The sequence below is a fragment of the Eptesicus fuscus genome, chromosome 3 (genome assembly GCF_027574615.1).
Source record: "Eptesicus fuscus isolate TK198812 chromosome 3, DD_ASM_mEF_20220401, whole genome shotgun sequence".
NCBI lineage: Eukaryota > Metazoa > Chordata > Mammalia > Chiroptera > Vespertilionidae > Eptesicus > Eptesicus fuscus.
The window spans coordinates 113,149,442-113,172,627 of NC_072475.1; the positions used below are offsets into that span (position 1 = coordinate 113,149,442).

Consider the following 23,186-nt stretch of genomic DNA (forward strand, 5'->3'; position numbering starts at 1 on the left):
CATTCTACACAAAACAATTTTAAGTTCAAGTGACCCCTGATACTCAGAGATACTAGACAGGGAGCATCAGTCAGAGTGTGAGAGAGACAGGTGCTGACAGTTCTTCTTTCTTTTCTTATTTTAAATTTTATTGTTTAACAGTTCTGTTTTGATTGAGGTGCTGATTAGACATCCAGTCTGAGGTACTTCTTTTAGAACTAAACTAGCTCTTAGTTCAAAAGAGAGTAGGGGAGCAGTAAGAGGAGGAGAAAGGAGCGGGGCAGGTGGAGGAATAAGGGGAGGAGGAGAAGGAATGGATCGTTTGCAGAAGGATGTTTTACTTAAGAAATGCTTATCTAGATCTTACTATGTGCCAGGTACCATTTCAAGTACTTTATAAACAATAATTCATTGAATTTTCATAGCAACCTTATGCAATAGGTACCATTATTATCATCCTCATTTTGTAGACAACTGAGTGCATAAGTTTAAGTAACTTGCTCAGGGTCACACAACCAGCATGTGGTGGAGCTGATGTTTGCTCCCAGATCTTAGATTCTGGTTCTGTACCCCTACTGCCACCTGAGCTGCCAAGATGGCTCCCTGCAGGATGTCATCAAAATGGGAGATGGGCTGTTGGAAAACTCTGGAGTTGTGATCCTATTGTGAATCTTAAACGACACAGTGAACAATACAACTGTTCATGTTGCTTTCATCAAAGGAATTTAGGGCATTTCTTCCATTTCAGAATGTTTGAATAAAACGTACTGCACACATTTATTTCTTAGAATGGATATACTATGCTGTCATCAAACTAGTTTTTGCTGAATAATCTATTCTTGCACTGAATGAATCAATAACTACTTATTTCCAGTTAATGAGAGGAATATTTAAATAGAAATATTTGTAGTCATGTTATTTTCAAGGATTTGGGTTCCATCCTACTCAAATACTCTTTCCCAGAAATCTCAGGATTGTATATCCTTCATCTCCAGTCTGTGGTATAAACAGTGCCTCTTCAGAGTGAGTTCCAAGGAGCAAACCCCACACCAGTCAGCAGAAAGTCCACACCTTCCCCTTCTCTCCTTTCTCTGCTACTTGCATCCACTAATAGTTCAAGTATCTCCCTTGGTGCCAAGGAGGAGGTGATTCCTTTTTAAGACCAAAGGGCTGAAACTGCTGGAATATGATATTTCTTCCTCTCTTGGGTTGAAGTTGGAGAACTTTACACATACTACCCAAACTACCCTTGGTGGTTTTGACAACATCTTCTGCAGCTGCTGCTCCTTAATTCAGAGGCTTCATGCTGCAGCTGGAAACCAGAGCCCAGGGGGATGCCTCCTTCACAGGGGATTAGTGAGGAACTCCTGAATCTGTGTGTCAAGAGATGCAACTGTCCTAGACCATCAGGCTCCGTTCTTTTGCCTCACTCCTCACCAGAAGCCAGGGAGGCTTTGCCTGCAGTGTCCCCCACTAAACTTTGGACAATGCACCTCAATCTCAGTCTCCTGGCCTGTTTTTGTCCTGAGGCCTATCACTACTGAGGCTGCTGAGAACCTGACTTCCCTCCTTGATCCACAGAACCAAGTGCTGTGCACTAAATATGACAACTGTTGGCCTCACTTCCATGGCCATTTCCTCCCTGCAGACCCTTCTGTTCCCATGCAGCAGGGACTAGACCCTCTGCAGCAGCCTGGAGCTGGTGTCCAGGAGAGAGACACTCTGCTCTGCCCAAGGTTCAGCCACAGCACTTTGCTCTATGGCACTGGGAGCTGGTGCAAGTCCCTAGCAGAACAGCATCAATGATGACAGTATTCGCTGAGTGTATATTTTTCATGCACATAATCAGCACTCTGTGAATGGCCCAAAAGTCACAAGATAAGGTACAGTTTTAAATGTACCTCACATCCTCACACATACCAGGGGGATAAGTACTATTCTCACTTTTATTTTACAAACTTTGAAATAGTCTGCCTGTCATGAAGTACTTTCCCAAGGCCATACAGTCAATAAGGGCCAGATCTTTGAGGCTCAAAGTAAGAGTCACAAGTGTCACCTTCAAGCTTGGATTGATGACCCTAAAAGTACTCACAGCATGACTACACATAATCAATATGTGAGAAAAACCTTGTAGCTTTCCTTCCTGCGTTTCTTCCTTCTTTCTTTTCTATGTCCCAGTTGGCCTAACTTCATCCCATTAGCTGTATACAGCCTATGGTATTCAAGGAGGAGGAGACCCAAAAGCTTAAAGTCTGGGAGCAGAAGCCAGTACTGAGTGCAGGTTCCCTGAGAAGCACTGAGTTGCAAGGGAGAAGGGTGGGCCCCCAATGCATTCTGCTCTCAACTTCCATGTAGAAGGTGTTGTCCATGTTCCATCCAGGTGTGAAATTAAAGGTTCTGGGACTGATCTCTAGTTTATTAATTTTACTTTAAAAAATAGAAAGGAAAAGAAGGAGAGGAGGGATAACAATACCTGCCCCCTTTACTTAGACAAAATACTATGTAAGGTGAGGGCTTTTGTATATTCTTAATGTGGAATTTATATCTCTGAGTGATGACACTTACCCACTTTCCCCTGCACAGGTAACCTCCTCAGGTTCCAGTTGTAACTGTATACTGTGAACCCTAGATTTTGCAGACCTCAGTTTAACGGACTTCAGATTTAACGGACAAATTTTGGGTCCATATGTCATTTGTGAAAATTAACACCTATTAATTTAAAAATGTTTTTAACCAAGATTTTCTTATAATTAAATTAACAGGTTATTATTTTTTGTTATTAATTCAGTTATTTTTACCTAATTTTAGCAAATGGGCTATATGTTGGGAAAAATACTGTAGTAATTTTGCTAACATAAATTAACTAGAGGCCCGATGCACAAAGATTTGTGCAAGAATGGGCCTTCCTTCCCCTGGCTGCTGGCACTGCCTTTGCTCCAGCTGGAGCCGCCTTTCTGCCTTCCCACACTGCCCAAAGGCCCGAAGCAGCTGGGGTGGTGCAGAATGCCTGCGTCGTCACCATGATGGTGACACAAGCATCCCACCCTGCCCTCGGCTGCTCAGCACCTCTATATGCAAATCAACCCGCCATCTTTGTTGGGTTAATTTGCATACTCACTCCTGATTGGCTGGTGGGCATCGCAAAGGTACGGTCAATTTGCATCTTACTCTTTTATTAGTGTAGATGTAACATATCTACAACTATAGTCTACATATTTAAATCCAAGAGTCACTCCTCAAAAACTGTTCCAGGAATGATCAGCACATGGTCATGCTGCATTGCATGTGGTAACTGATTCTGTTGTCACCTGGCCTGACTTTCTGAAGCAGTTTTAACTCTTTCCGGCTGATGTTCCCAGTGCACTAAGCCATGCCCCAGCCATGTGCATTTTTTTTTATTATAGGTGACTGGTTAATGCATGCATCTACTAGAATTCAGTATAATATTAAAATTATAGCAATACACATAGAAAACTTTTCTGTGAAATTAAACTTTTCATACATGCTTAATTTTTCCCCATTTGAATGCTTAAGTAAAACTCTACCTTCATGCACAGATAGTTTCTGCTATAATTTTCTGGTGTTGAACATAGCCTCATTACAACCTGTCATATTTTAATATACAGTTCTAAGCGTGGTATTCTTTCAGTTAGACTAGACCAGTGATTTTCAACTAGTGTGCTACAGCACACTAGTGTGCTGGAAGAATTTTTAAAACATGCAACACCTTCTCTGGCTGGTGTGCACAGTGATTAGAGCACCAACACATAGACAGGTTTGATTCCCAGTCAGTGGCACATACCTGGCTTGCAGGTTCAATCTCCACCCTGGTTGGCATGTGGGAGGCAACCAATCTATGTGTTCCTCTCACATTGATGTTTCTCTCTTTCCCTCTTCCCCTCTCTCTGTCTCTCTCTTTTCCTCCCTTCTTCCCTCTCTCTCTAAAAATCAATGGGAAAAATATCCACAGTGAGGATTAACAAAAAAACAACAAATAAGCATGCAATATCTGACTATTTAGTCAGGGGTAATAACCCCTTTTCCTTAGATTGTCAAAAAAAAATGACAACAGCCAATAAAAAAATGGCCATCTGTTGTGAATGAATCAAAATTAATCCTATTTTTATTGTTAGATCAGCAAAAATATATTTTTTGGTATGCCACATAATTTTAGTAATTAGTTTATGTGTGTCACGAGATGAAAAAGTTTAACAATTGCTGGCCTAGACATAAACTCCTTAGGAGCAGGTAGCACATCTTATAACTTTAGTAATCCTAAAATCTTTGGGAAAGAGCAGAGACAAAGTAAATGTTTAATATCTATATTATGACCATTGTTTTAATAAGATTCCATTAAATAATGGTAGAAAGGATTAGAAGACAGAATTTACATTAATAAATTAAATTTACCATTTTCAGAATTGTCCTCTATAGAACTTTACTCTAATGAAATATAGACAAAACTGTTGCCTTGGATCTGGGTTTGGCAAACATTTTATTTAGTCAACGACAAACAATATGTAAACAAATGGGTCTGACTATATCTCAATAAAACAGTATTGACAAAAACACAAGGCCTATGGGCCATAATTTGCCAATTCTGTGCCTTAGATTATTGACTCTGTGAGAACATTTAAAACAAAACAAAAATTTCCTTTCCAAAATGGTGGCAGAGTAAGTGGAAGCTATACTGACACACTCCCAGGACTAAATGGGAATTAGAACTAATTAGAAAAACCATCATGAATAATCAACTGAAGACTAGCTTGAGAGAACTCTGATAGCCAAGGATGAAAAGTAGAGACTGGTAGGAAGTACAAAAGTACCAAAGGGTTGGCCAGGCTTCCACAGACATCAACTGAAGTTCCAGAGGGATATTGAAGCTTTGTGTTTTCCCACTGACAACTCTGGGGTCTAGACCCCAAGCTGGGATCCTGGCCCAGAGCACCAGAACTGAGAAATGTCTCCATATAATATCTGCCTGTGAAAAGTAGCAGGATTGAGATGTCTCGAAATGCAGGCACTCACTTAAAGGGCCAACACACAAAATTTTGTGTGCATCCATTCACCTTGGGCTCTGGCAGAGGAAAAGCAGAGTCAACTAGAATGGAGTCAACCAGATTTGGAGTCTCTGGGTTAGAGCTCAGAAGCCAGATACCCCAGTTACCTGTCTGAAGTTATTCCCTCATATTGCAGGGGACATCTTTCTCCATCAGACCTTTACCACACAGGCAGCTTTTGCTTTGGAAGGAAGCAATTGCCCCACCCTATTGGAAAACCCCTTGTCCCACCCTGGGGGAATTTCTGAGGCCCATTAGGAGACTGAGAATAAAAAACAGCATGCAGGCAGAAGCAATTGCCCCATCCTGTTGGAAAAACTCTTGCCCCACTATGTGTTCAATAACCTGAATTTAATCAAGATGAAATAATACTCAGACTGCAGGTAGAGGCAGGTCTCTGGAGGCTTTGAGTCTTTGCCTGATCTAATTCATATCCTCAGGCTAGGGAAAGCAGACCTTATTGCACATCTTGGTCCATTCCAAAGGCACCTGGACCCAGTAGAGGGAGCCACAAGCTATGGATTGCTTATAGCTCCAAACAGGGTCTCAGGGCTAGTAAGAAATAGCTTATGAATCTATCCTCCACTAGATATTGGGAGTTATAACAGATCACAAACCCAAACAGGCAGCCAAAATGGGGAGGCAAAAAACACACACAAAAAACACAAGCCCAAAATGAAAGAACAAGAGAATTCTCCAGAAGAAGAGCTAAATGAAATGGAGATAAAAAGTTTATCTGATATAGAGTTCATAATAATGATGGAAAAGATGCTCAAGAGCATAAGAAAATATATGGTAACTATGAAAAAAAAGATCAGTCGGAAATAAAGAATGACATAATACAAATAAAGAACACATTGGAAGGAATACACAGTAGATTAGAGGAAAGCATGCATAAGATCAGTGAGTTAGAAAACAGGGTAGAAGAAACTCACTCAACCAGAGAACCAAAAAGAAAAAAAACAGGAGGACAGCTTAACCTTTTGCACTCAGATATCGAGTGCAAATTACTCTTTGAATGTATCAATAATTTGAAATATAAAAAAATCCAAATAAATAAGTTTGTATGAAAAGAAACTCCAGTTTTTTATTCTACTGCCACGCTTTGTAAAATCTGGGGTATTTAAAAAATTAAATCCCGAGTAGAATAAAGGAATCAAGAAAAAAGCAAGTGAGTGCAAAGGGTTAAGGGGACAATGAGAAATTTAACATATTAGAATAACAGGCATGCCAGAAGAGGAAGAAAGGGAGAAAGGAATAGAGAAGGTGTTTGAAGAAATAATGGCAGAAAACTTCCCTAAGCTGGTAAAGGAAAAAGTCAAACAAGTTCAGGAGACCCAGAGAATCCCAAGCAAGAAGAACCCTAACAGGCCTATGCACAGATACATTATAATTAAAATGCCAAAAATTAAAGACAAAGAGAGAACCTTAAAGGCAGCAAGACAAAAGCAATTTGTTACATACAAAGGAGCTCCCATAAGGCTGTCAGATGATTTCTCAACAGAATCTCTACAGGCCAGAAGGGAATGTCACGAAGTATTCAAGATAATGAAAAGCAAGGATCTGAGACCAAGATTATATATAGCAAGGCTATCATCCAAAATAGATAGTGAAATAAAGAGCTTCCTGCCACACACAAAAAAAAGGCTAAAGGAGTTTATCACCACCAAACCAGAACTGCAAGAAATGCTAAAGAGATTGCCGTAATGAGAAGAAATAGAGAGAGAAACATAGGCCTGCAGGGTTAATTTTAACCCTGACTACATAAGTAAAAGAAGATAAACTAATTTGTCATTTTTTAAACATACACATTCAAAAAATCTACTTTATTATATAATAGACTTTCAGCTTTAATGGACACCCCCTTGTCTGAATTAGTCTGTTATATGGAGCTTTTACTGTAGTTTTTCCTTGAAGTGCCCTCAACTCATTTGCCTTCTTGCCTTTGCTTACATGCCTTCCACAGCCTGGAATACCTTCTCCTCATCACTGTCTGCTAACTTGCTTTGGTGCTCAAATGCCACCTCCTCTGTTCTAAAATAGTGTCCCTTTCCTCATTTACACCATTCAAAGTTTGTATCTCTCACAAAATTTACTCAGCACCATGGCTAGAGCTAGTTGTTATCTGTTAGGCTTCTGGCCTAGGTATGCCTGGCATATGTTCAATAAAATGTTTATTGACTTTAATTCTGCTTCAATTCTCTATTCCCTTCCCTGCCTGCACCCACACCTGGCACCCAATGTATCCCCTGGCTTGTTGCAGACTCCCGGTATAAGCATCATGAGGAGGATGAGGGCTGGCACATGCAATGGGCAAGTCTCCATAGTGCAAGGAGAATTAAGCTTTCCTTTCAGTGAGCTCAAACCTCACATGAAAGGTATGAAGCTGGGTTGCAGCCAGTTGGGTGGGGATCAGAGCCCAGGAAGAGAACATGTCCTAAAATGCACACTATGAACCAGGGCAGATACCAGAGGATTTTAGGTGGCACACAGGTAAACTTTTAAAAAAACCTAATAATTATATAACATAATATTGATAAAAATAAATATAATTAGCACATTAAACCTATTATTTCATAAATATGTTTTAATAAAAGTTCTTGCATTTGAATAGAAATGAGTTGATTTAAAGAAAAACATTTCACCGAAACCGGTTTGGCTCAGTGGATAGAGCATAGGCCTGCGGACTGGGGGGGTCCCAGGTTCGATTCCGGTCAAGGGCATGTACCTTGGTTGCGGGCACATCCCCAGTGGGGGGGTGTGTAGGAGGCAGCTGATCGATGTTTCTCTCTCATCGATGTTTCTAACTCTCTATCCCTCTCTCTTCCTCTCTGTAAAAACTCAATAAAATATATTTAAAAAAGAAAAATAAAAAGAAAAACATTGCATAAATAATGCTACATGATATGGCCAACTTTGGGACAGGGGAAATACTTTGGGGAGGTGGAGCTGGGAGTGAAGGGGTGTGTTCTGAGGGTTGCCATCTGCTGGGAGTGGCCTCAGGAATTAACAAAATTGTTTACCTAACTGAGTTACTATGCAAAACCTTTGTTTGAAAGGCAGAATGCAAGCGCAATCTTTTCTCATCACTACTGTTTCTTCGTTGGAGTAAAGAGATGTGCTGGTGAATGTCAACTCTCGTCTCCAGCTTTGCAGCCTGGAGCCTCAGGTTTCTAATGACCATGGGTCCACACCCTTCCCAGGACCCAAAGTACCCAAATATGAATTCCTATTTTTTTTTTCTGCAAAGCACAGCTCTTTACATAAAGAAAACCATTTCAAAGACAATTCTCTTCTGGCATACATCTCAGGGCTCCATTCTAGATCCACATTCATCCTCCTTATCCAATTACGTGATCAAAGCCAAAGTGTTTGTCCTACTTTAGGGGTTTAAAAACATCCAGGGAAAAACCATGAGCATTTAAAATTACCTTATTTTTTTCTTTTTGCCCTAGCTGGTTTGGCTCAGTGGATAAAGCCTCCACCTGCAGACTGAGGGGTCCCAGGTTCAATTCTGGTCAAGAGCACATGCCCGGGTTGCTAGTTCGATCCCCAGTTGGGGACATGCAGGAGGCAGCCAATCAATGATTCTCTCTCATCATTGATGTTTTTATCTCTCTATCTCTCTTCTTTCCTCTCTGAAATCAATAAAAAATATATTTAAAAAATAAAGCTACTTTTTAAAAAATGTTACACATCTTCCTGTGGGGGAATTGGAATCCACTCCCTGTTCTCTTAACTACTCTCCAGCCACAAAAAGTCATGTGGGACAGTTAACATGGGCAATCCCAGCCATGAACAATTAGGTTATATCTCCAGCCAGGTGTTTAGTGGGCTTGCTCTCACTGCCACTCAGTCCCTCCCACTGAGAGACCTCTTATTAAAACTAAAACTAAAACGGAGAAAAATCTGCAACATTACTTCATAAGGATCCCCCTACTATTGGCTCTAGCAATCTGCTCATTTCAATACTATGATATGGAGCTTATATCTCCTAAAACAGGGCACACCTTATCCTGCATATCAACACTCTCGGGTTTGAGGCCTTGGTTAAAAAAAAGAAAGAAAGCATCAAATGTAACATCCTCAAAAAGATTTAAGTAAACAGATTGCCTACTGGTGGACTGATTTTTCTGTATAGAAAAATTCATGCTGTGATTTTATCAGGCCATAAAAGTGCGCTTTAGCAGGAACATTTGTGAATATACAGCAGCACTGAAGGTGTATGGCCACTAAATGATTCACAGTTATCTATCTTCTCCACAGATTCCTTATGCACTTACCTTGTTTTAATGCATAGTTTGCTCAAAAAACAATATTCTTTATGACCCTTCCAATATAAAAATGTTTACTGACTAGCAGCAATATATGGGTACCATGGGGTGGGACTGTAGGAAGGGGAAAGCTTTTTGCTTTCCCCACACCTCTGTCCTCATCCCTTTCCCCTGAACTCTTTTAACTGGTACCTAACCTTATAGAAGAAGATGCCCTTCCCAAACGTGGGTGCTAAATTCTGACTTCAGTACTTAGCCATAAAATAAGATGGAAATCACTGATTAATCTTCACCTTCTTCTCTTTTCAGTTCTATATCCATTTACAGTCCCAAGGAGAATCCAAATGTATTTGACGCTGTGGCATTCTTCCAGTCCATGGGGAATTTCCTGGGGATCTTTGCTGGCTCCTTTGCAATGGGGTCTGCGTGTGCTGTTGTTACTGCACTGATATCCTTTGTCTGTGTGGGGAAAGCTGGGGACTGTGTCTTTGGAATGTTTCAGGAAATGGACAACCACCAAGCCTGTAAATGGCTAGTCTGGTTCAAGGATGATACAACGCCACTGGGGCCATCTGAATCACCATCCAGGCAGAGGTTGGTACAGGTGACAGAGGGGCCCAGGCTCTCTTCTTGTCCAATTCCAGTTCTATCACTACTGATACGATCTGATCATAAGATATTAACTATCTTAAAAATTATTATCTCAGAAAACAGGTAGGTAGGGTCAACAGGATTGGCTGTATTAGGTCCAAAGGAAAAAATGAAGGTGAAATGTCAAGAACAAGGCTTAATTGACTGGAAATGATAAAGCAAGTATCCATATCCTCTACCTCCTTTTCAAGCTTGCATCAATCACTAGTTCACAGTGCTGATCAAGCCAAAAGTCATTGTGGGTGTAAACAAGCAGACATGGCTAATTTATGGAAAGGGGTCTATAAGCAAGGCAGAAAATATGTCTGCCATATCTGGGCAATCTCATTCCCTCTTTTATAGCAGAGAGGTAGGAGGATTGGTAGAGCTCTTAGAGGATTTAAGCCAGATAATGAAGCTGCTCTGGTGGGCGGTTCACTTAGAGGAGTTGGATGGGGCAAAATAAGCCAGAGTTGAGGAGGAAAGCCAGAAGGCCAATGTCAAATGTGAGAGTTTAATGAAGGCCTCAGAGAAGATTAGAGTAAAGGATTAAAAACTAAAAATTTCTGAGGAAAGGAGAAGGAAGAAAGTGTAAGAGGTGTCCAGGCCCCAGGCAAAGAAAAAAATGTTGGGGTCTTTTTCAATGGTGACTGACCAGCTACTAAAAGGCTGAGTTCTACTAAGGGTTTCTAAGATATCAGAGTATGAGTAAAACATGGATGCTGTCTTCAACTGGTGACAAACTTTGAAAGACAATCTCTACATAATAGCTGGATAGAAAGTGGATGCCAAAGCCACAGCCAACTTATTAGGACTCTAAAAATTGAAATGGGAAAGAGGACACTGTGTCTGGAATCATCTAATAGACTCATGACCAATTTCATTATTCTGGAAAATAATTTGAAAAGCAGTATTTACATGCTCAGTTAGACTTGGGCATGTGAGAGGTAGAATATAGGCAAAAGCTATAAGATAAGTGATTCAAGGAAAGTGGGGTGGGATCAAGGTGGCACGTCGAGCATGTGCCTGGGAGGACCACAGCATTTGGGTGGTGAGTGATGGAAGATGAGGGAAAACAGGATGATGGAGTCAGCTGCAGAGCTTTTAGGAGTATTGTTCAAAGGAGGTGACATCCTGGAAGTCCTGTTTTAAAACATAATGATAACTGGTATGTATGGTGATCAGATCAGGGGAATTAGAATCAAGGAAAAATGATGATAAATTGTAGGGAAAACATCAGGAAGGAAACCAATATTTAGAATAATCTCTAAAACTTAGTGGTTGGTATCTCTATAAGAGATAAAGAAGGGGAGAGCAACCAAGTCCATTCGTAAGCTTTATTCTGAAAACCTTGGAGAATTCCAACTCATTGACAGAAATAAAGTAAGTCAGAAAAGGTAGGGCTTATTTCTAACAAAAATACTGATTAATAATTCTACTCTGTATTTATGATATTTCGGGATGCCTACATTTGCACAATAAGCATATCACACAGATACTATTTTTATTGGACACTGAAACTCAGAAAGGGTAAGCTATTGCTCAAGGTCATGCAGCTGGTAGGCAGAGCCATGATTCAAACCTAGGGAGTGAAACCCAGAGGCAGGCCATGCTCCTGATTACTACTTTCCATTGCCTCTTAATTCTTAAGTGGAATTATAATGGAGGTCTCAGGTTTAGAGTAATAGTAATGGTGATAACAACATGTAGTAGATGTCAGCATGTGCCAGGGATTTTATGTATAGCTCCTCATTTTAATCAACCCTGTAAGGCAGGTTATAATTAGCCTTTAACATGAGGAAACTCAGGTCTAGGAGGTTAAATAGCTCACTCTGGGTCATATCTCAGTAATAATTAACATGATAATAACATTTGTTGGAAACACTGCTATGTGCCACCCATTGTCCTTAGTATTTTGCATGGATTATCTCAGACAGCTCATATGAGAATCTTGGAAGGGAGAGACTGTTACTTCCCCAAGTTTATAGCTGAAGAGGCAATATAGCCAGGATATTTCAGGGTCAGCATTGAAACTCAGGCTTTTGGTTCCAGAGCTACTCAAGGTGGAGGAGCTGAGCTCTCCTCTGCCTAACGAGAGGGAATGCATGGACACAAAAGTAAATGAGTCTATAGGGAAGGGGGAAAATTCTCAGAGATTGAAAGTTTGCCATGAATTGGATCAGATATGGACAAAAAGATGGAGACAGAAGAGATGGCAGCTCAGTCACAGAGGCAAGTCAATCATGCTGCACCTAGTGGCCTTGGCACTCACCAACTCGGTGCATGGGAAATAGGTGCACAGACATTCCCTGATGGTAACTACCTCACACTTCATCCACAGGAGGTTAAGGTTCCTTAGGGTGCAGGCCTCTGGATGAACTTGGGGCTTGACCTAGAACTGAACTTCTTTCTGGAGAAGGGTGAAAGAAACAAATGTCCTGTGCCCACCTGATCTCCTGAAATGTCTTGGCAACAAAGTAGAAGAGGAAGCCAAATAAACAAGCTCCCCCTGGAAACAAAGCCTACCTCGTGGCAGTGAGAGGGGATGCTGAAAAGGGTCAATTGGCCGCCTTTGCTTTCCTCTAGTTAAGAATTACTTACAGATCCTTACTGAATCTATTTCCAGGAAAGGATTTTTACAAGACAAATTAATTTAAATTACAGTAATAGAAAAACTTGCATATCCCTGTTGCTTACCAGGTACACTCTTCTAAGTGCTTAATGTATATACCCAGGAGGTAGGTTGAATTATCATTCCCATTTTCACATAGGGAAACCAAGGCACAGAGTGACCAAGGGACATGTCCAAGATGACACAGTAGGTCTGAACCCAGGTGGACTTGACCTCCAAAGGACACACTCTCAATAGTGACATTCTGCCTCTTCTTGGCATTTTGTGCTTCTAATACTTTACAAAACATTTTAATATACTTCGTATTATTTTACTTTTCAACCTTGTATGAGTAGGAATTATTCTCCTTAACAATTCACATAGGATAGAAATGAGACTGAGAGGTTAATATATTGCTCAGAAATCACCTGGCCAGTGACTAGCAGAGCCAAGACATGGACCTAGAGCTTCTACCCCAAGGGTCATACCTTTCACTTCCATGCCCTGCTTCCAAACACCTCTTAATGTGAATTCTTCTTCAGATTTTTTCTCGAAAGATAAAAAATGCAACATTTCATCTCATTTGTCAGAGTGTTTTTGCCTAACCCTGGACAAAATTGTGATGTAAACCTTTCCCACCGATCACATACTCCTAATCATCTCTCCACAACCCATTCTCCACATAGCCTGGGTCACAATGCCTTTGCTCTATTTGCAATATGTAGGCCATTGACCAAGTGTTATTCTGGCCAAAATGAACCTCTGCCTGACCTAGAATTAATTCACATTTTATCAACCCTACTTATACCAAGTGGACATGGTCACTGAATATGATATTGCTCCTGATCCTATTTCCCGCTCCAGGAGAGAAGAGTGTTCCAGGTGCTCTGTCCAAAGAGTAGCCTTTTCCAGGGAACAATGGCCTCCTTTGGTGCTGACCCACCTGCAGCTTCTCATTCACCCACAATCTGCGGCTTTGTTCTCAGGATCTGCTACAGTCTCCTGAGGGTCATATCCCAAGGCCTAAATTCAAATTCAAGAGGTTATGTATAGTTAGCTAGTTTCTTCCTCTGAGACACTTTTTCTTCGTTATCTGAACACAAGTTTGTATTTTTATCATAATGTTAAGCACCCAGTGAAACAATGAAGCTGTGATGATCTTCACATAGACCCAGGGAGTTACCGTGCTTGCCAGGTCTGAAATCTGTCCTCTTACTCAGAAACTAGCACAACCACATCAGTATCTCTGAACTGAGAAGGAGACTTAGCTGTCAGAGCAGTTGTTTCCCTTAACTTGTCTTCGTCACTTGACCAAATTTACCAAACTGCATGAGTTCCCCCTGCTGGAGACAGGCCTGCTCTTCCTCCTGTCTTGGAACTCCTTCCTGTCTGTGGAGGCTGCAGGCCTCACAGGTGTGTGTCCCACCCAGCCTTCCTGAGGACTCTGGGAGAGACAAATAATAATTCATTCATTTTGTACACAACACCTTAACTGAAAGTCTTCAAAATGCCCTTTCCTCTTCTGTCCTTGCTGGTCAGGAAGGGATGTTGAAATCTACAAATGGCTAATTAATAGAGGTGATGGGTAACTTTAGGAATGATTGTTCACAGCAAGTGTCCATGAAAGCAGCCTCTCCAGGATGTGCCAGTGTCCACACAGTGTTTAAAATCTTTGCACACACACTATGGCAGGCCAGAAAACAGCTATGTGAGGCTCCGATGTTACAGAAGACCAAAGAAAAACCAAGCAACACTTTAGAGAAAAGGAGTGACACTGTTTATTTATGCTGGTGGACCCAGAGGAATAACTTCCCAATTCTGAGTAAAGTAACATGCAGGGGACTTCTCTTTTATATCTTTCTGGGGTCTTTGTCCCTCAAATAGGGATTATGCTTTCGGTTCTTTTTGCGGCTTTGCAAGAAGGCCCCCAGGTGTTGGTGGTCTCCAGGCCATATCTGATGGTCTGTCCTGGTGCCAGCATTAATAACCCTCCCTCTGGGGCAGTGCACTGTTCACTTCACAGTTTTATGGCCTCTGCAACAGGTTCTGCAAGACCAGTTTCTGGGAAAGGGGTGGTGACTTAATTATAGGTTATCAAGAATGTACACTGGGTTTGCTGGCATGGATTCAGATTGCTAGCCCTCCACCCACTCCCCAAAATATCAGGGTTACATTAGAATTAGCCTTTTAGCCTCCTCACCACAGCTTAATACCTCTTACCATAGAAAGTCTATATATAGGGTGCTGTAAGGTGGAATAGTTGATAGAGAAAGGGGCAATTCCTAAGGTTCCCAGGGCTATGGATCAAGTGCTCTAGATTCAGCAATTAGATTGCCTTTCTGCAGCAGTGAGGGTTTGCACTTGGGTAGCTGCAACGATTGGGTGCTTTTCCATGTAGAAGAATCACTGTGGCTTCTACAAAATTTCAAACTTATTTTTTTCTTTTGGCCTCTTTCCTGCTTCTCCTGGGTTTCAATCCCTGATCCTTGATATTCACTACATCTTAACTGACATTAAAGTTGTGAGAATCCCTCTTGAAGGGTTAATTGGTAACAGGATATCTCCCTAGGGTAATTTGTATTTTAATAGTTAGTACTTTAAATCTAAATAATAATAAAAGTTGACATATTGAAAGTGAACTATGCTACCACTGGGTGCTTGCTAACTGCCTTGTAGGAATGTTCTCATTAATTTATAGAAAGATTAAAAGTTAGAAACTATATAAACCTGGTTTACTCACCCAATAATAAGTGGTAGAGCTGAGTTTTAAAATTAGGAGATTTGATTCCAGAGCCTGGGCTGGTGAAGACCAAGCATCACTACCTTGAATGAAATTTCACCTGTGAAATATGAGGTAGCCCCTAAGAATAGGAAGATATTTGAGCCCCAGGGGTCTGCCTGGTCCATTTGCTCCTAGACTGTTTTTGGCTGTCCTTTGAACATGAATTTCTTGGCAAATCTTTTTTTTGTTCAATTGATCTCTATTGTTGAGAGTATTACAGCTGTTTCTCATTTTCCCAAAAGCAAAGGCCATCACAAGAGACAAGGAAGGATACTATATAATACTAAAGGGATCATTTCAACAAGAGGATCCCTGGTAAATATATACGCACCCAATATAGGAACACCTAAATTCTTGGAGGAATTTAAGAGAGAGATTGATAGCAAGATAGTCATAGTAGGGGACTTTAACATCCCATTGATATCACTGGGTAGATCTTCCAGACCAAAAAAACAACAAGGAAACAGTGACCTTAAATGACACACTAGATCAGATGGATTTAATTGATATTTACAGAACATTTAACCCCAAAGCTGCAGAATATACATTCTTCTCAAGTGCACATGGACATTCTCAAATATAAAACACATGTTAGGACACAAACTACGTCTCTATAAGTTCAAGAAGATTGAAATCATAGCAAGCATCTGGGATCACAATGGCATGAAACTAAAAATCAACTACAATAAAAACACTCAAAAACATTCAAACACATGGAGGCTAAATAGCATGTCATTAAACAATGAATGGGTTACCAATGAGATAAAGGAAGAAATAAAAAACTTCCTGGAAACAAATGAAAATGAACACAAAACAACCCCAAATCTTGGCAAAATGTTGGTAATGATGTTTGTCCTGTTCTGTGCAGCTGACCCAAGTTACTGTAGAGCTGCAAGGACCAAGTGATTCCCTCAGGTGTTGAGTGTGTCTGTCACTCACACAGAAAGCCATCCTACTGACCCTTGTATCCAAATCATCCAACAAAACCTGTTATAGTAGTGCCTTACTAGTTGTTAGGGAGGTTGCTGAAGAATTTATGTGTGTCCGAGAAAAAGAACACTAGTGTCCCTTAAATGAAATAATGGAGGTAACAATTTATATCCTCCATTCAAAAATTGTTGGTTCCCTTTTTTCACATTCTATGCCCTTTTTATCACTTAACATGTTGTAAAATGATGTGAGTAATATTAACAATAATAATACATATTTGACCTTTCAGGAAGGTGGTCAAATAAGTATCTTAACTCACCTGAGATTTTTAGTCTACTGTTGAACATTGTGTTAACGGAAAAAAAAACCCATTGAAACCTGTAAAGAATTTTTGTGAGTTTATTTGAGCCAAACTGTCGACATATGCTGGGAAGCAGAACCTCAATGAATTGAGATAATGCTCCAAAGAATGGCGGGTTACATTTCTATTTATACATTGCAATCAAAGGAGGGACATAGGTGGCTTACTTGAAATTCATTGGTGACGGATTAAGGAGGCGGGATAAAAGCAAAGTGGTGGGAAACCCCTGGGATTGGATAAAAAGTAAAATGATGGACACACACTTAGGTGGGTGTAGGAACAATTAACATGATATGAAGGAATTTGAGGCATCTGTCCTGGCACCCACCACATTTGGTTGTGCCTCAGGGGCTCCAGGAAAAAAAGGAAGTTACAAGTTACCCAGACATCTCACAGATATGTTATCTTAGAGGCAAAAAGGCAAATGGGCTCAGGAAAGATCTAAGTTGATTTTTGTCAGGGAAAATATCAGCCTAGGAATGACTGCCCACTATAACCTGTTTGTAGTTAAATATTTAATTTTCAGACCATCTTTTGTGCTTATTTTAGGTCTCTGAGTTTACAAGACTGCCACACAGACCTCCCCTGAGCTTATCAGGTTAGCATGTGGCTCCTTTTGTCCACAATTGTAACAAAAACACAAACACTCACAGGTACATACACACAAAAATTATTTGTTTCTGCGTGTGAAAATTTTCTTTCTATTTTCTGGTCCATTTCAGCAAGATCTTGTTTCATTAACTATTTTCAAGGTTATGGCCCATGTGTAAATTGCTAATTTATCTATACCCTGCTCTTTGACCACCCTTTTGAACCTGTTATCTTTATTGGATGCCATGGAGACCACCTCTAAGGAGTCAGCATGATGGGATGAGTGAGTGAATATATGCCCTCAGTAGCAGAAAGGCTCAAACGTCCAAGGTTGCAACCAGGGGCACACTCAATCCAGAGCAGTGCTTCAGATTAAGCAGCATGCGTGATAGACATTCACTTTAAACCAGTCTAGGTGTGAGCATTTTCTACTGCCAGAGACCAAGCCTGCTGAGTTCAAATTACTTATGTGTTTATTCATTAATTATTTAATCCTTTCCTATTTCCAAATTAGATGTGAGACAACTTATAACATGCATATCATGGGACCATTTAGTTGAGGGCAAACACTCGAGTGCTTTGGCATAGAGTATTCTTGCAAAATTAGGCAGCTATTTATTGCTGTGGTTTGTCAATAAATATAGCTCTGAGCGTTCCAACAGCCAAAGCCAAGAGAGAAACCTGATGAATCATATAGGAAAAAAACAAACAGCATTATAAAAGGAATTCATACTTATTTGTAAAAATGGACAAACTTTTTTTCTGCTACTAAAATTTTAAGGCAATTTATCACATGCTTTCTTATATAAGAGCCTTTAAACACCACAATGGACAGTATATTTAATAATAGTTTCCAGGAAAATGGAGATTTATTCCTCATGTAGTCATATCTCATATCAACCTTCAATAAAATCTGAGGGTGTGGTATCAAATTCAGTTCTCTAATTCATGTAATGATAAAAATCCTTCAAGTTCTAATTAACAAGTAAATTAATAAAATGCAAAGCTAAAATACTGTACATAGAAAACCCCAAAGACTCCATCAGGGAATTACTAGACTTAATAAATGACTTAGGCAATGTAGCAGGATACAAAATTAACACCAAGAAATCTACGGCATTTCTATACACCAACAGTGAACTTACAGAAAGAGAGACTGAAAAAAAAAATCCCATTTACCATTGCACCAAAAAAATTAAGATACCTAGGAATAAACTTAACTAAGGAGGTAAAAGACCTGTACTCAGGAAACTGAAAAGAGACATAGAGGAAGGCATAAACAGATGGAAGAACATACCATGTTCATGGATTGCTAGAATCAACATCATTAAAATGTAAAGCAATCTATAGATTTGCACTCCCCATTAAAATACCAATGGCATATTTCACAGAACTAGAATGAACTCTCCAAAAATTCATCTGGAATAAAAATAAGAGCCTGAATAGCCACAGAAATCTTGAGAAAGAATAAGAAAGTAGGAGAGGTCTCAATCCCAGATATCAAGCTGTATTACAAAGCCACTTTTCTCAAAACTGCCTGGTACTGGCACAAAAACAGACATATAGATCAATGGAGTAGAATAGAGAACCCAGAAATTGACCCAAGCCACCATGCTCAATTAATATTTGACAAAGGAGTCAAGAGCATGCAATGGAATAAAAATAGTCTCTTCAATAAATGGTGTTGGAAAATTTGGACAGATACATGTAAAGAAAAAGAAAGAAAGAAAGAAAGAAAGAAAGAAAGAAAGAAAGAAAGAAAGAAAGAAAGAAAGAAAGAAAGAAAGAAAGAAACTAGACCACCAACTTACACCATACACAAAAATACTCAAATGGATAAAGGACTTAAACATAAGATGGGAAACCATAAAAATCTTAGAAGAATCCACAGGCAACAAAATCTCAGACATATGCCGAAGCAATATCTTCACTGATACAGCTCCTAGGGCAATGGAAATGAAAGAGAAAATAAACAAATGGGACTACATCAAAATAAAAAGCTTTTGCACAGCAAAAGAAAACCATCAACGAAACAACAAGAAAGCCCACTGCATGGGAGAACATATTTGCCAATGTTATCTATGATAGGGTTTAACCTTCAAAATTTACAGGGAACTCATACAACTTAACAAAAGGAAGAAAAACAATCCAATAAAAAAATGGGGAAGGGACCTAAATAGACACTTTTCGAAAGAGGACATTCAGAAAGCCAAGAGACATATGAAAACATGCTCAAAGTCACTAATCATCTGAGAGATGCAAATCAAAACAACAATGAGGTACCATCCCACACCTGTCAGAATGGCTATCATCAACAAATCAACAAATGACAAGTGCTGGAGAGGATTCGGAGGAAAAGGAACCCTCCACTGCTGGTGAGAATGCAGACTGGTGCAGCCATTGTGGAAAACAGTATGGCATTTCCTCAAAAATGTAAAAATGAGACTGCCATTTGACCCAGTGATCCCACTTCTAGGAATATATCCAAGAAATTAGAAACACCAATCAGAAAGGATATATGAACCCCTATGTTCATAGCAGCACAATTTACAATAGCTAAGATTTGGAAACAGCCTAAGTGCCCATCCGTAGATGAGTGGATTAAAAAAACAGTGGTACATCTACACTATGGAATACTATGCTGCTATAAAAAGGAAGGAACTCCTACCATTTGCAACAACATGGATGGACCTGGAGAGCATTATGCTAAGCGAAATAAGTCAGTTGGAGAAATATAAATATCACATGATCTTATTCATTTGTGGAATATAATGAACACCATAAACTGATAACCAAAAACAGATCCAGAGATGGAGAATCATTGATCAGACTGTCAAACCTCAGAAAGAAGGCAGGGGAGAGTGGGGGTAAGGGTCAGAGATCAACCAAGGGACTTGTATGCATGCATATAAGCATAACCAGTGGACACAGATACTAGGGGGTGAGGGCATGAGCGGAAGAGGCTATGGGTGGGGGGGCAATGAGGATAAGGACACATATGTAATACCTTACTACTAATCAATAAAGAAAAAAAAGGACATCTATAGTTTTAATATAATAAAAGAGCTCCTTCCAATATGCTAAATAAATAAATAAATGAATGAATAAATAAAAAATAAAAAGTGCTAAATGAATGGAGATATGATAATGAATACAGTGAACTAAATGGAATGAGTAACTGAGAGGCCACCAGCAATCAGGGCCTTGCATGGGTTCACTAACAACACATCCTGTAGGTTCTAGGAATAGGATTCACAAGCAAGGATTTCTAAGAGACCCCAGCCATGGCATTCCAAAGTGGGTGCTTAAAGGTGTCTACCAAGTGAACAGGGCTCTAGGTACCCCACTTCACCCCTTTTGTTGGTTCCATGAATTAGGTTTTCACTTAAGATTTTATTTTAAAATGGATTTCTCTTGCTTTAAACAAAGTACATCTGCCTTTAAAAACATGTTTTTTACTTTTCTTCTACTGCCAAAGTATACAGAGCAAGGCAAAAGTAGGTTTACAGTTGTGAGTACGCAACACAGAGTTTATTTTTGTATTATTTATTAATTATTGTATTATTTTCCATATGAACAACTATAAAGCTACTTTTGCCCCACCCTCTGCATTATAGAAGGTGTTGGTTCATAAAAGGAAATAAAATAGATCTACTTGTATTCTTACTGCCTAAAAATAACTATTATTAACAATGGTCTGAGTCTATCAAATTATATGCATATACATACACTTTATTAAATATATGCATGCATACATAAATGTAATTATACTTTGTTTGTTTTTAAGTAACTTGCTTTTTCTCACTCAATAATTTATAGTGAATGTATTTCATAACACCAAATATTCTTCTATATTGTTATTTTTAATGGCTGCCTCATACTATATCATACCAACTTGCCATAATTTATTATAGCAACTTTTTAATTGTTTAGTTTTCAATATTATTAATATAATTACAATGATAATCCTTATAAGTTGATGTGTGGATTTATATTTACTAGTATATAATTGCCTAAAAATAAAATTGCTGGGGCAATAAGAAGGCTAAAATTTTAATGTCTTAGAAAAATTCATCCAAATTATCCTCTGGAAAATTTGTATCCCTGTGTACTTTCACCAACAATGTTTCACCAACAATTCATGCACATCTTCCCCCACCTGAAATCTTATTCATCCCTGCTACCAGTAACTTCATAATCAAGTTCCACTTTACTCTAATTTAAATTTATTATATTTCTGCTGAGGACAGTATTTTAATTACATGTCATTGGCAATTTTTATTTCTCCTTTGGTGAACTACCCTGTTAATACCCCTGGTCCTTTTTTCCTACTGAGATGCTTATCATTGTCACATTAAGTTTTAGGAGACCTTTTTCCACTAAGAAAATTAATGTTTTGACTATCATTTACGCTATAAATATTCTCTAGTTTGTGGTTTTACATTTCAAATGTTTTATTTTCTTAGGTAAGTGAAAGGTTAATGTATAGACATTTTCAAGTTTTCTGTGGGTAATTTTATCTACTTGTTACAAAGCCCAATATTTTATTAATTTATACTAAGAAAGCCCAAATGTTTAATAATGATAATGTATCCTCCCTTTTAATAGTTGTCTGGTTTACTTTTACATTGGAATCCAACTGAAATTTGCTTTTTGATCTGAGGTGCAGGATGCTGTAGGGATTTGCTTTTTTTCGTAGATGGTTGTCCATCTGTCCTAAAACCCTTCAACCTTAACCTATCAATTTATAATATAATGTCTATGTGTGGAGATACATCTATACCAATAAAAGGGTAATATGCTAATTAGACCAGATAGATCAGACGTCTCCTGGACATCCTTCCTGACAAAGCCATGATGGCAAGGCCCAAGGCAGAGGCAGTTAAGGGCAATCAGGCCAGCAGGGGAGAGCAGTTAGGGGTGATCAGGCCAGCAGGGGAATAGTTAGGGGCAATCAGGCAGGCAGGCAGAAGTAGTAAGGGGTGATCAGACAGTCAGGCAGAAGGGTTAAGGGTGATCAGGCAGGCAGGTGAGCAGTTAGGAGCAAGCAGTCCCAGATTGAGAGATGGACGTCCAACTGCCAGTTTAGGCCTTATCTCTGTGGGTCCCGGATAGGTGAGGGTGCAGGCCGGGCTGAGGGACCACACCCCCCCCCATATATGAATTTTGTGCACTGGGCCTCTAGTATATGTATATGTATGTTCTAAGCTTTCTATTGTTCCACTGAGCTTTTGGTCTCCCCTGTCTTGCTCATTTCAGCCCCTTCCGTTTCCTCAGGTTCTTTGCTATAAATACTAATATTTATTATTCCATATGGACTTGAAAATAACTCTGGTTTCAAGCAAAAAGTAACTCTGTGATTATGATTGCAATTGCATTAAATTTTTATATTAATTTGAAGAGAAGTGGTGTTTTTACAGTGTTGAGTCTTCCCACCCAGGAGTATATTATATCTCTTCCACTATTCAAGCTATATTTTATGCTACTTACTAAATGTTTATATACTGTCTTCACATTGCAAATTTCTTGTTAAGTACTTTTTAAGCTATTTTATACGTGGGGTACTATGATGAATGGAAACATCTTCCATTATAGTTTATAACTGGCTACTGTTTGTTTATGTGCCTCTAGACTTCACTATGATTTTTTTAGTTACTCTTTGTAATTCTGAAATATAGAACTAGAGCTGGTGTGAAGAATTAAGATTCATAAGCAGAAGTTATATAGACTATCCAGGCCATAAGGGCTATATCAGCACCAGCTGATCACTCCTAACACTCTACCTGCCTGTCTGATCTATTGTGCACTGGAATGAATGATTTTTGCTTAACAAAGGAAAAATGCCAAAATTGGAACAATGGACTTCTTTATGCATGCCCCATGCCTCATAATATTCTTGCAGATTCTACATATCCACTGGTCAGGATATTTCAGCGCAGATTTATATGCTAACTAAAGGATATATAAT

General features: G+C 39.3%; 1 protein-coding gene across 1 annotated transcript in view; it reads left to right on the plus strand.

Moving 5' to 3' along the window:
• The window catches only part of SLC9A9 (solute carrier family 9 member A9), a 421,347-nt gene that overhangs the window by 293,326 nt on the left and 104,835 nt on the right, over positions 1-23,186 (plus strand). Inside the window, 2 exon segments of the mRNA XM_054710390.1 lie at positions 9,623-9,761; positions 13,862-13,971. Of these exon segments, the coding sequence (XP_054566365.1) occupies positions 9,623-9,761; positions 13,862-13,971 (249 nt within the window).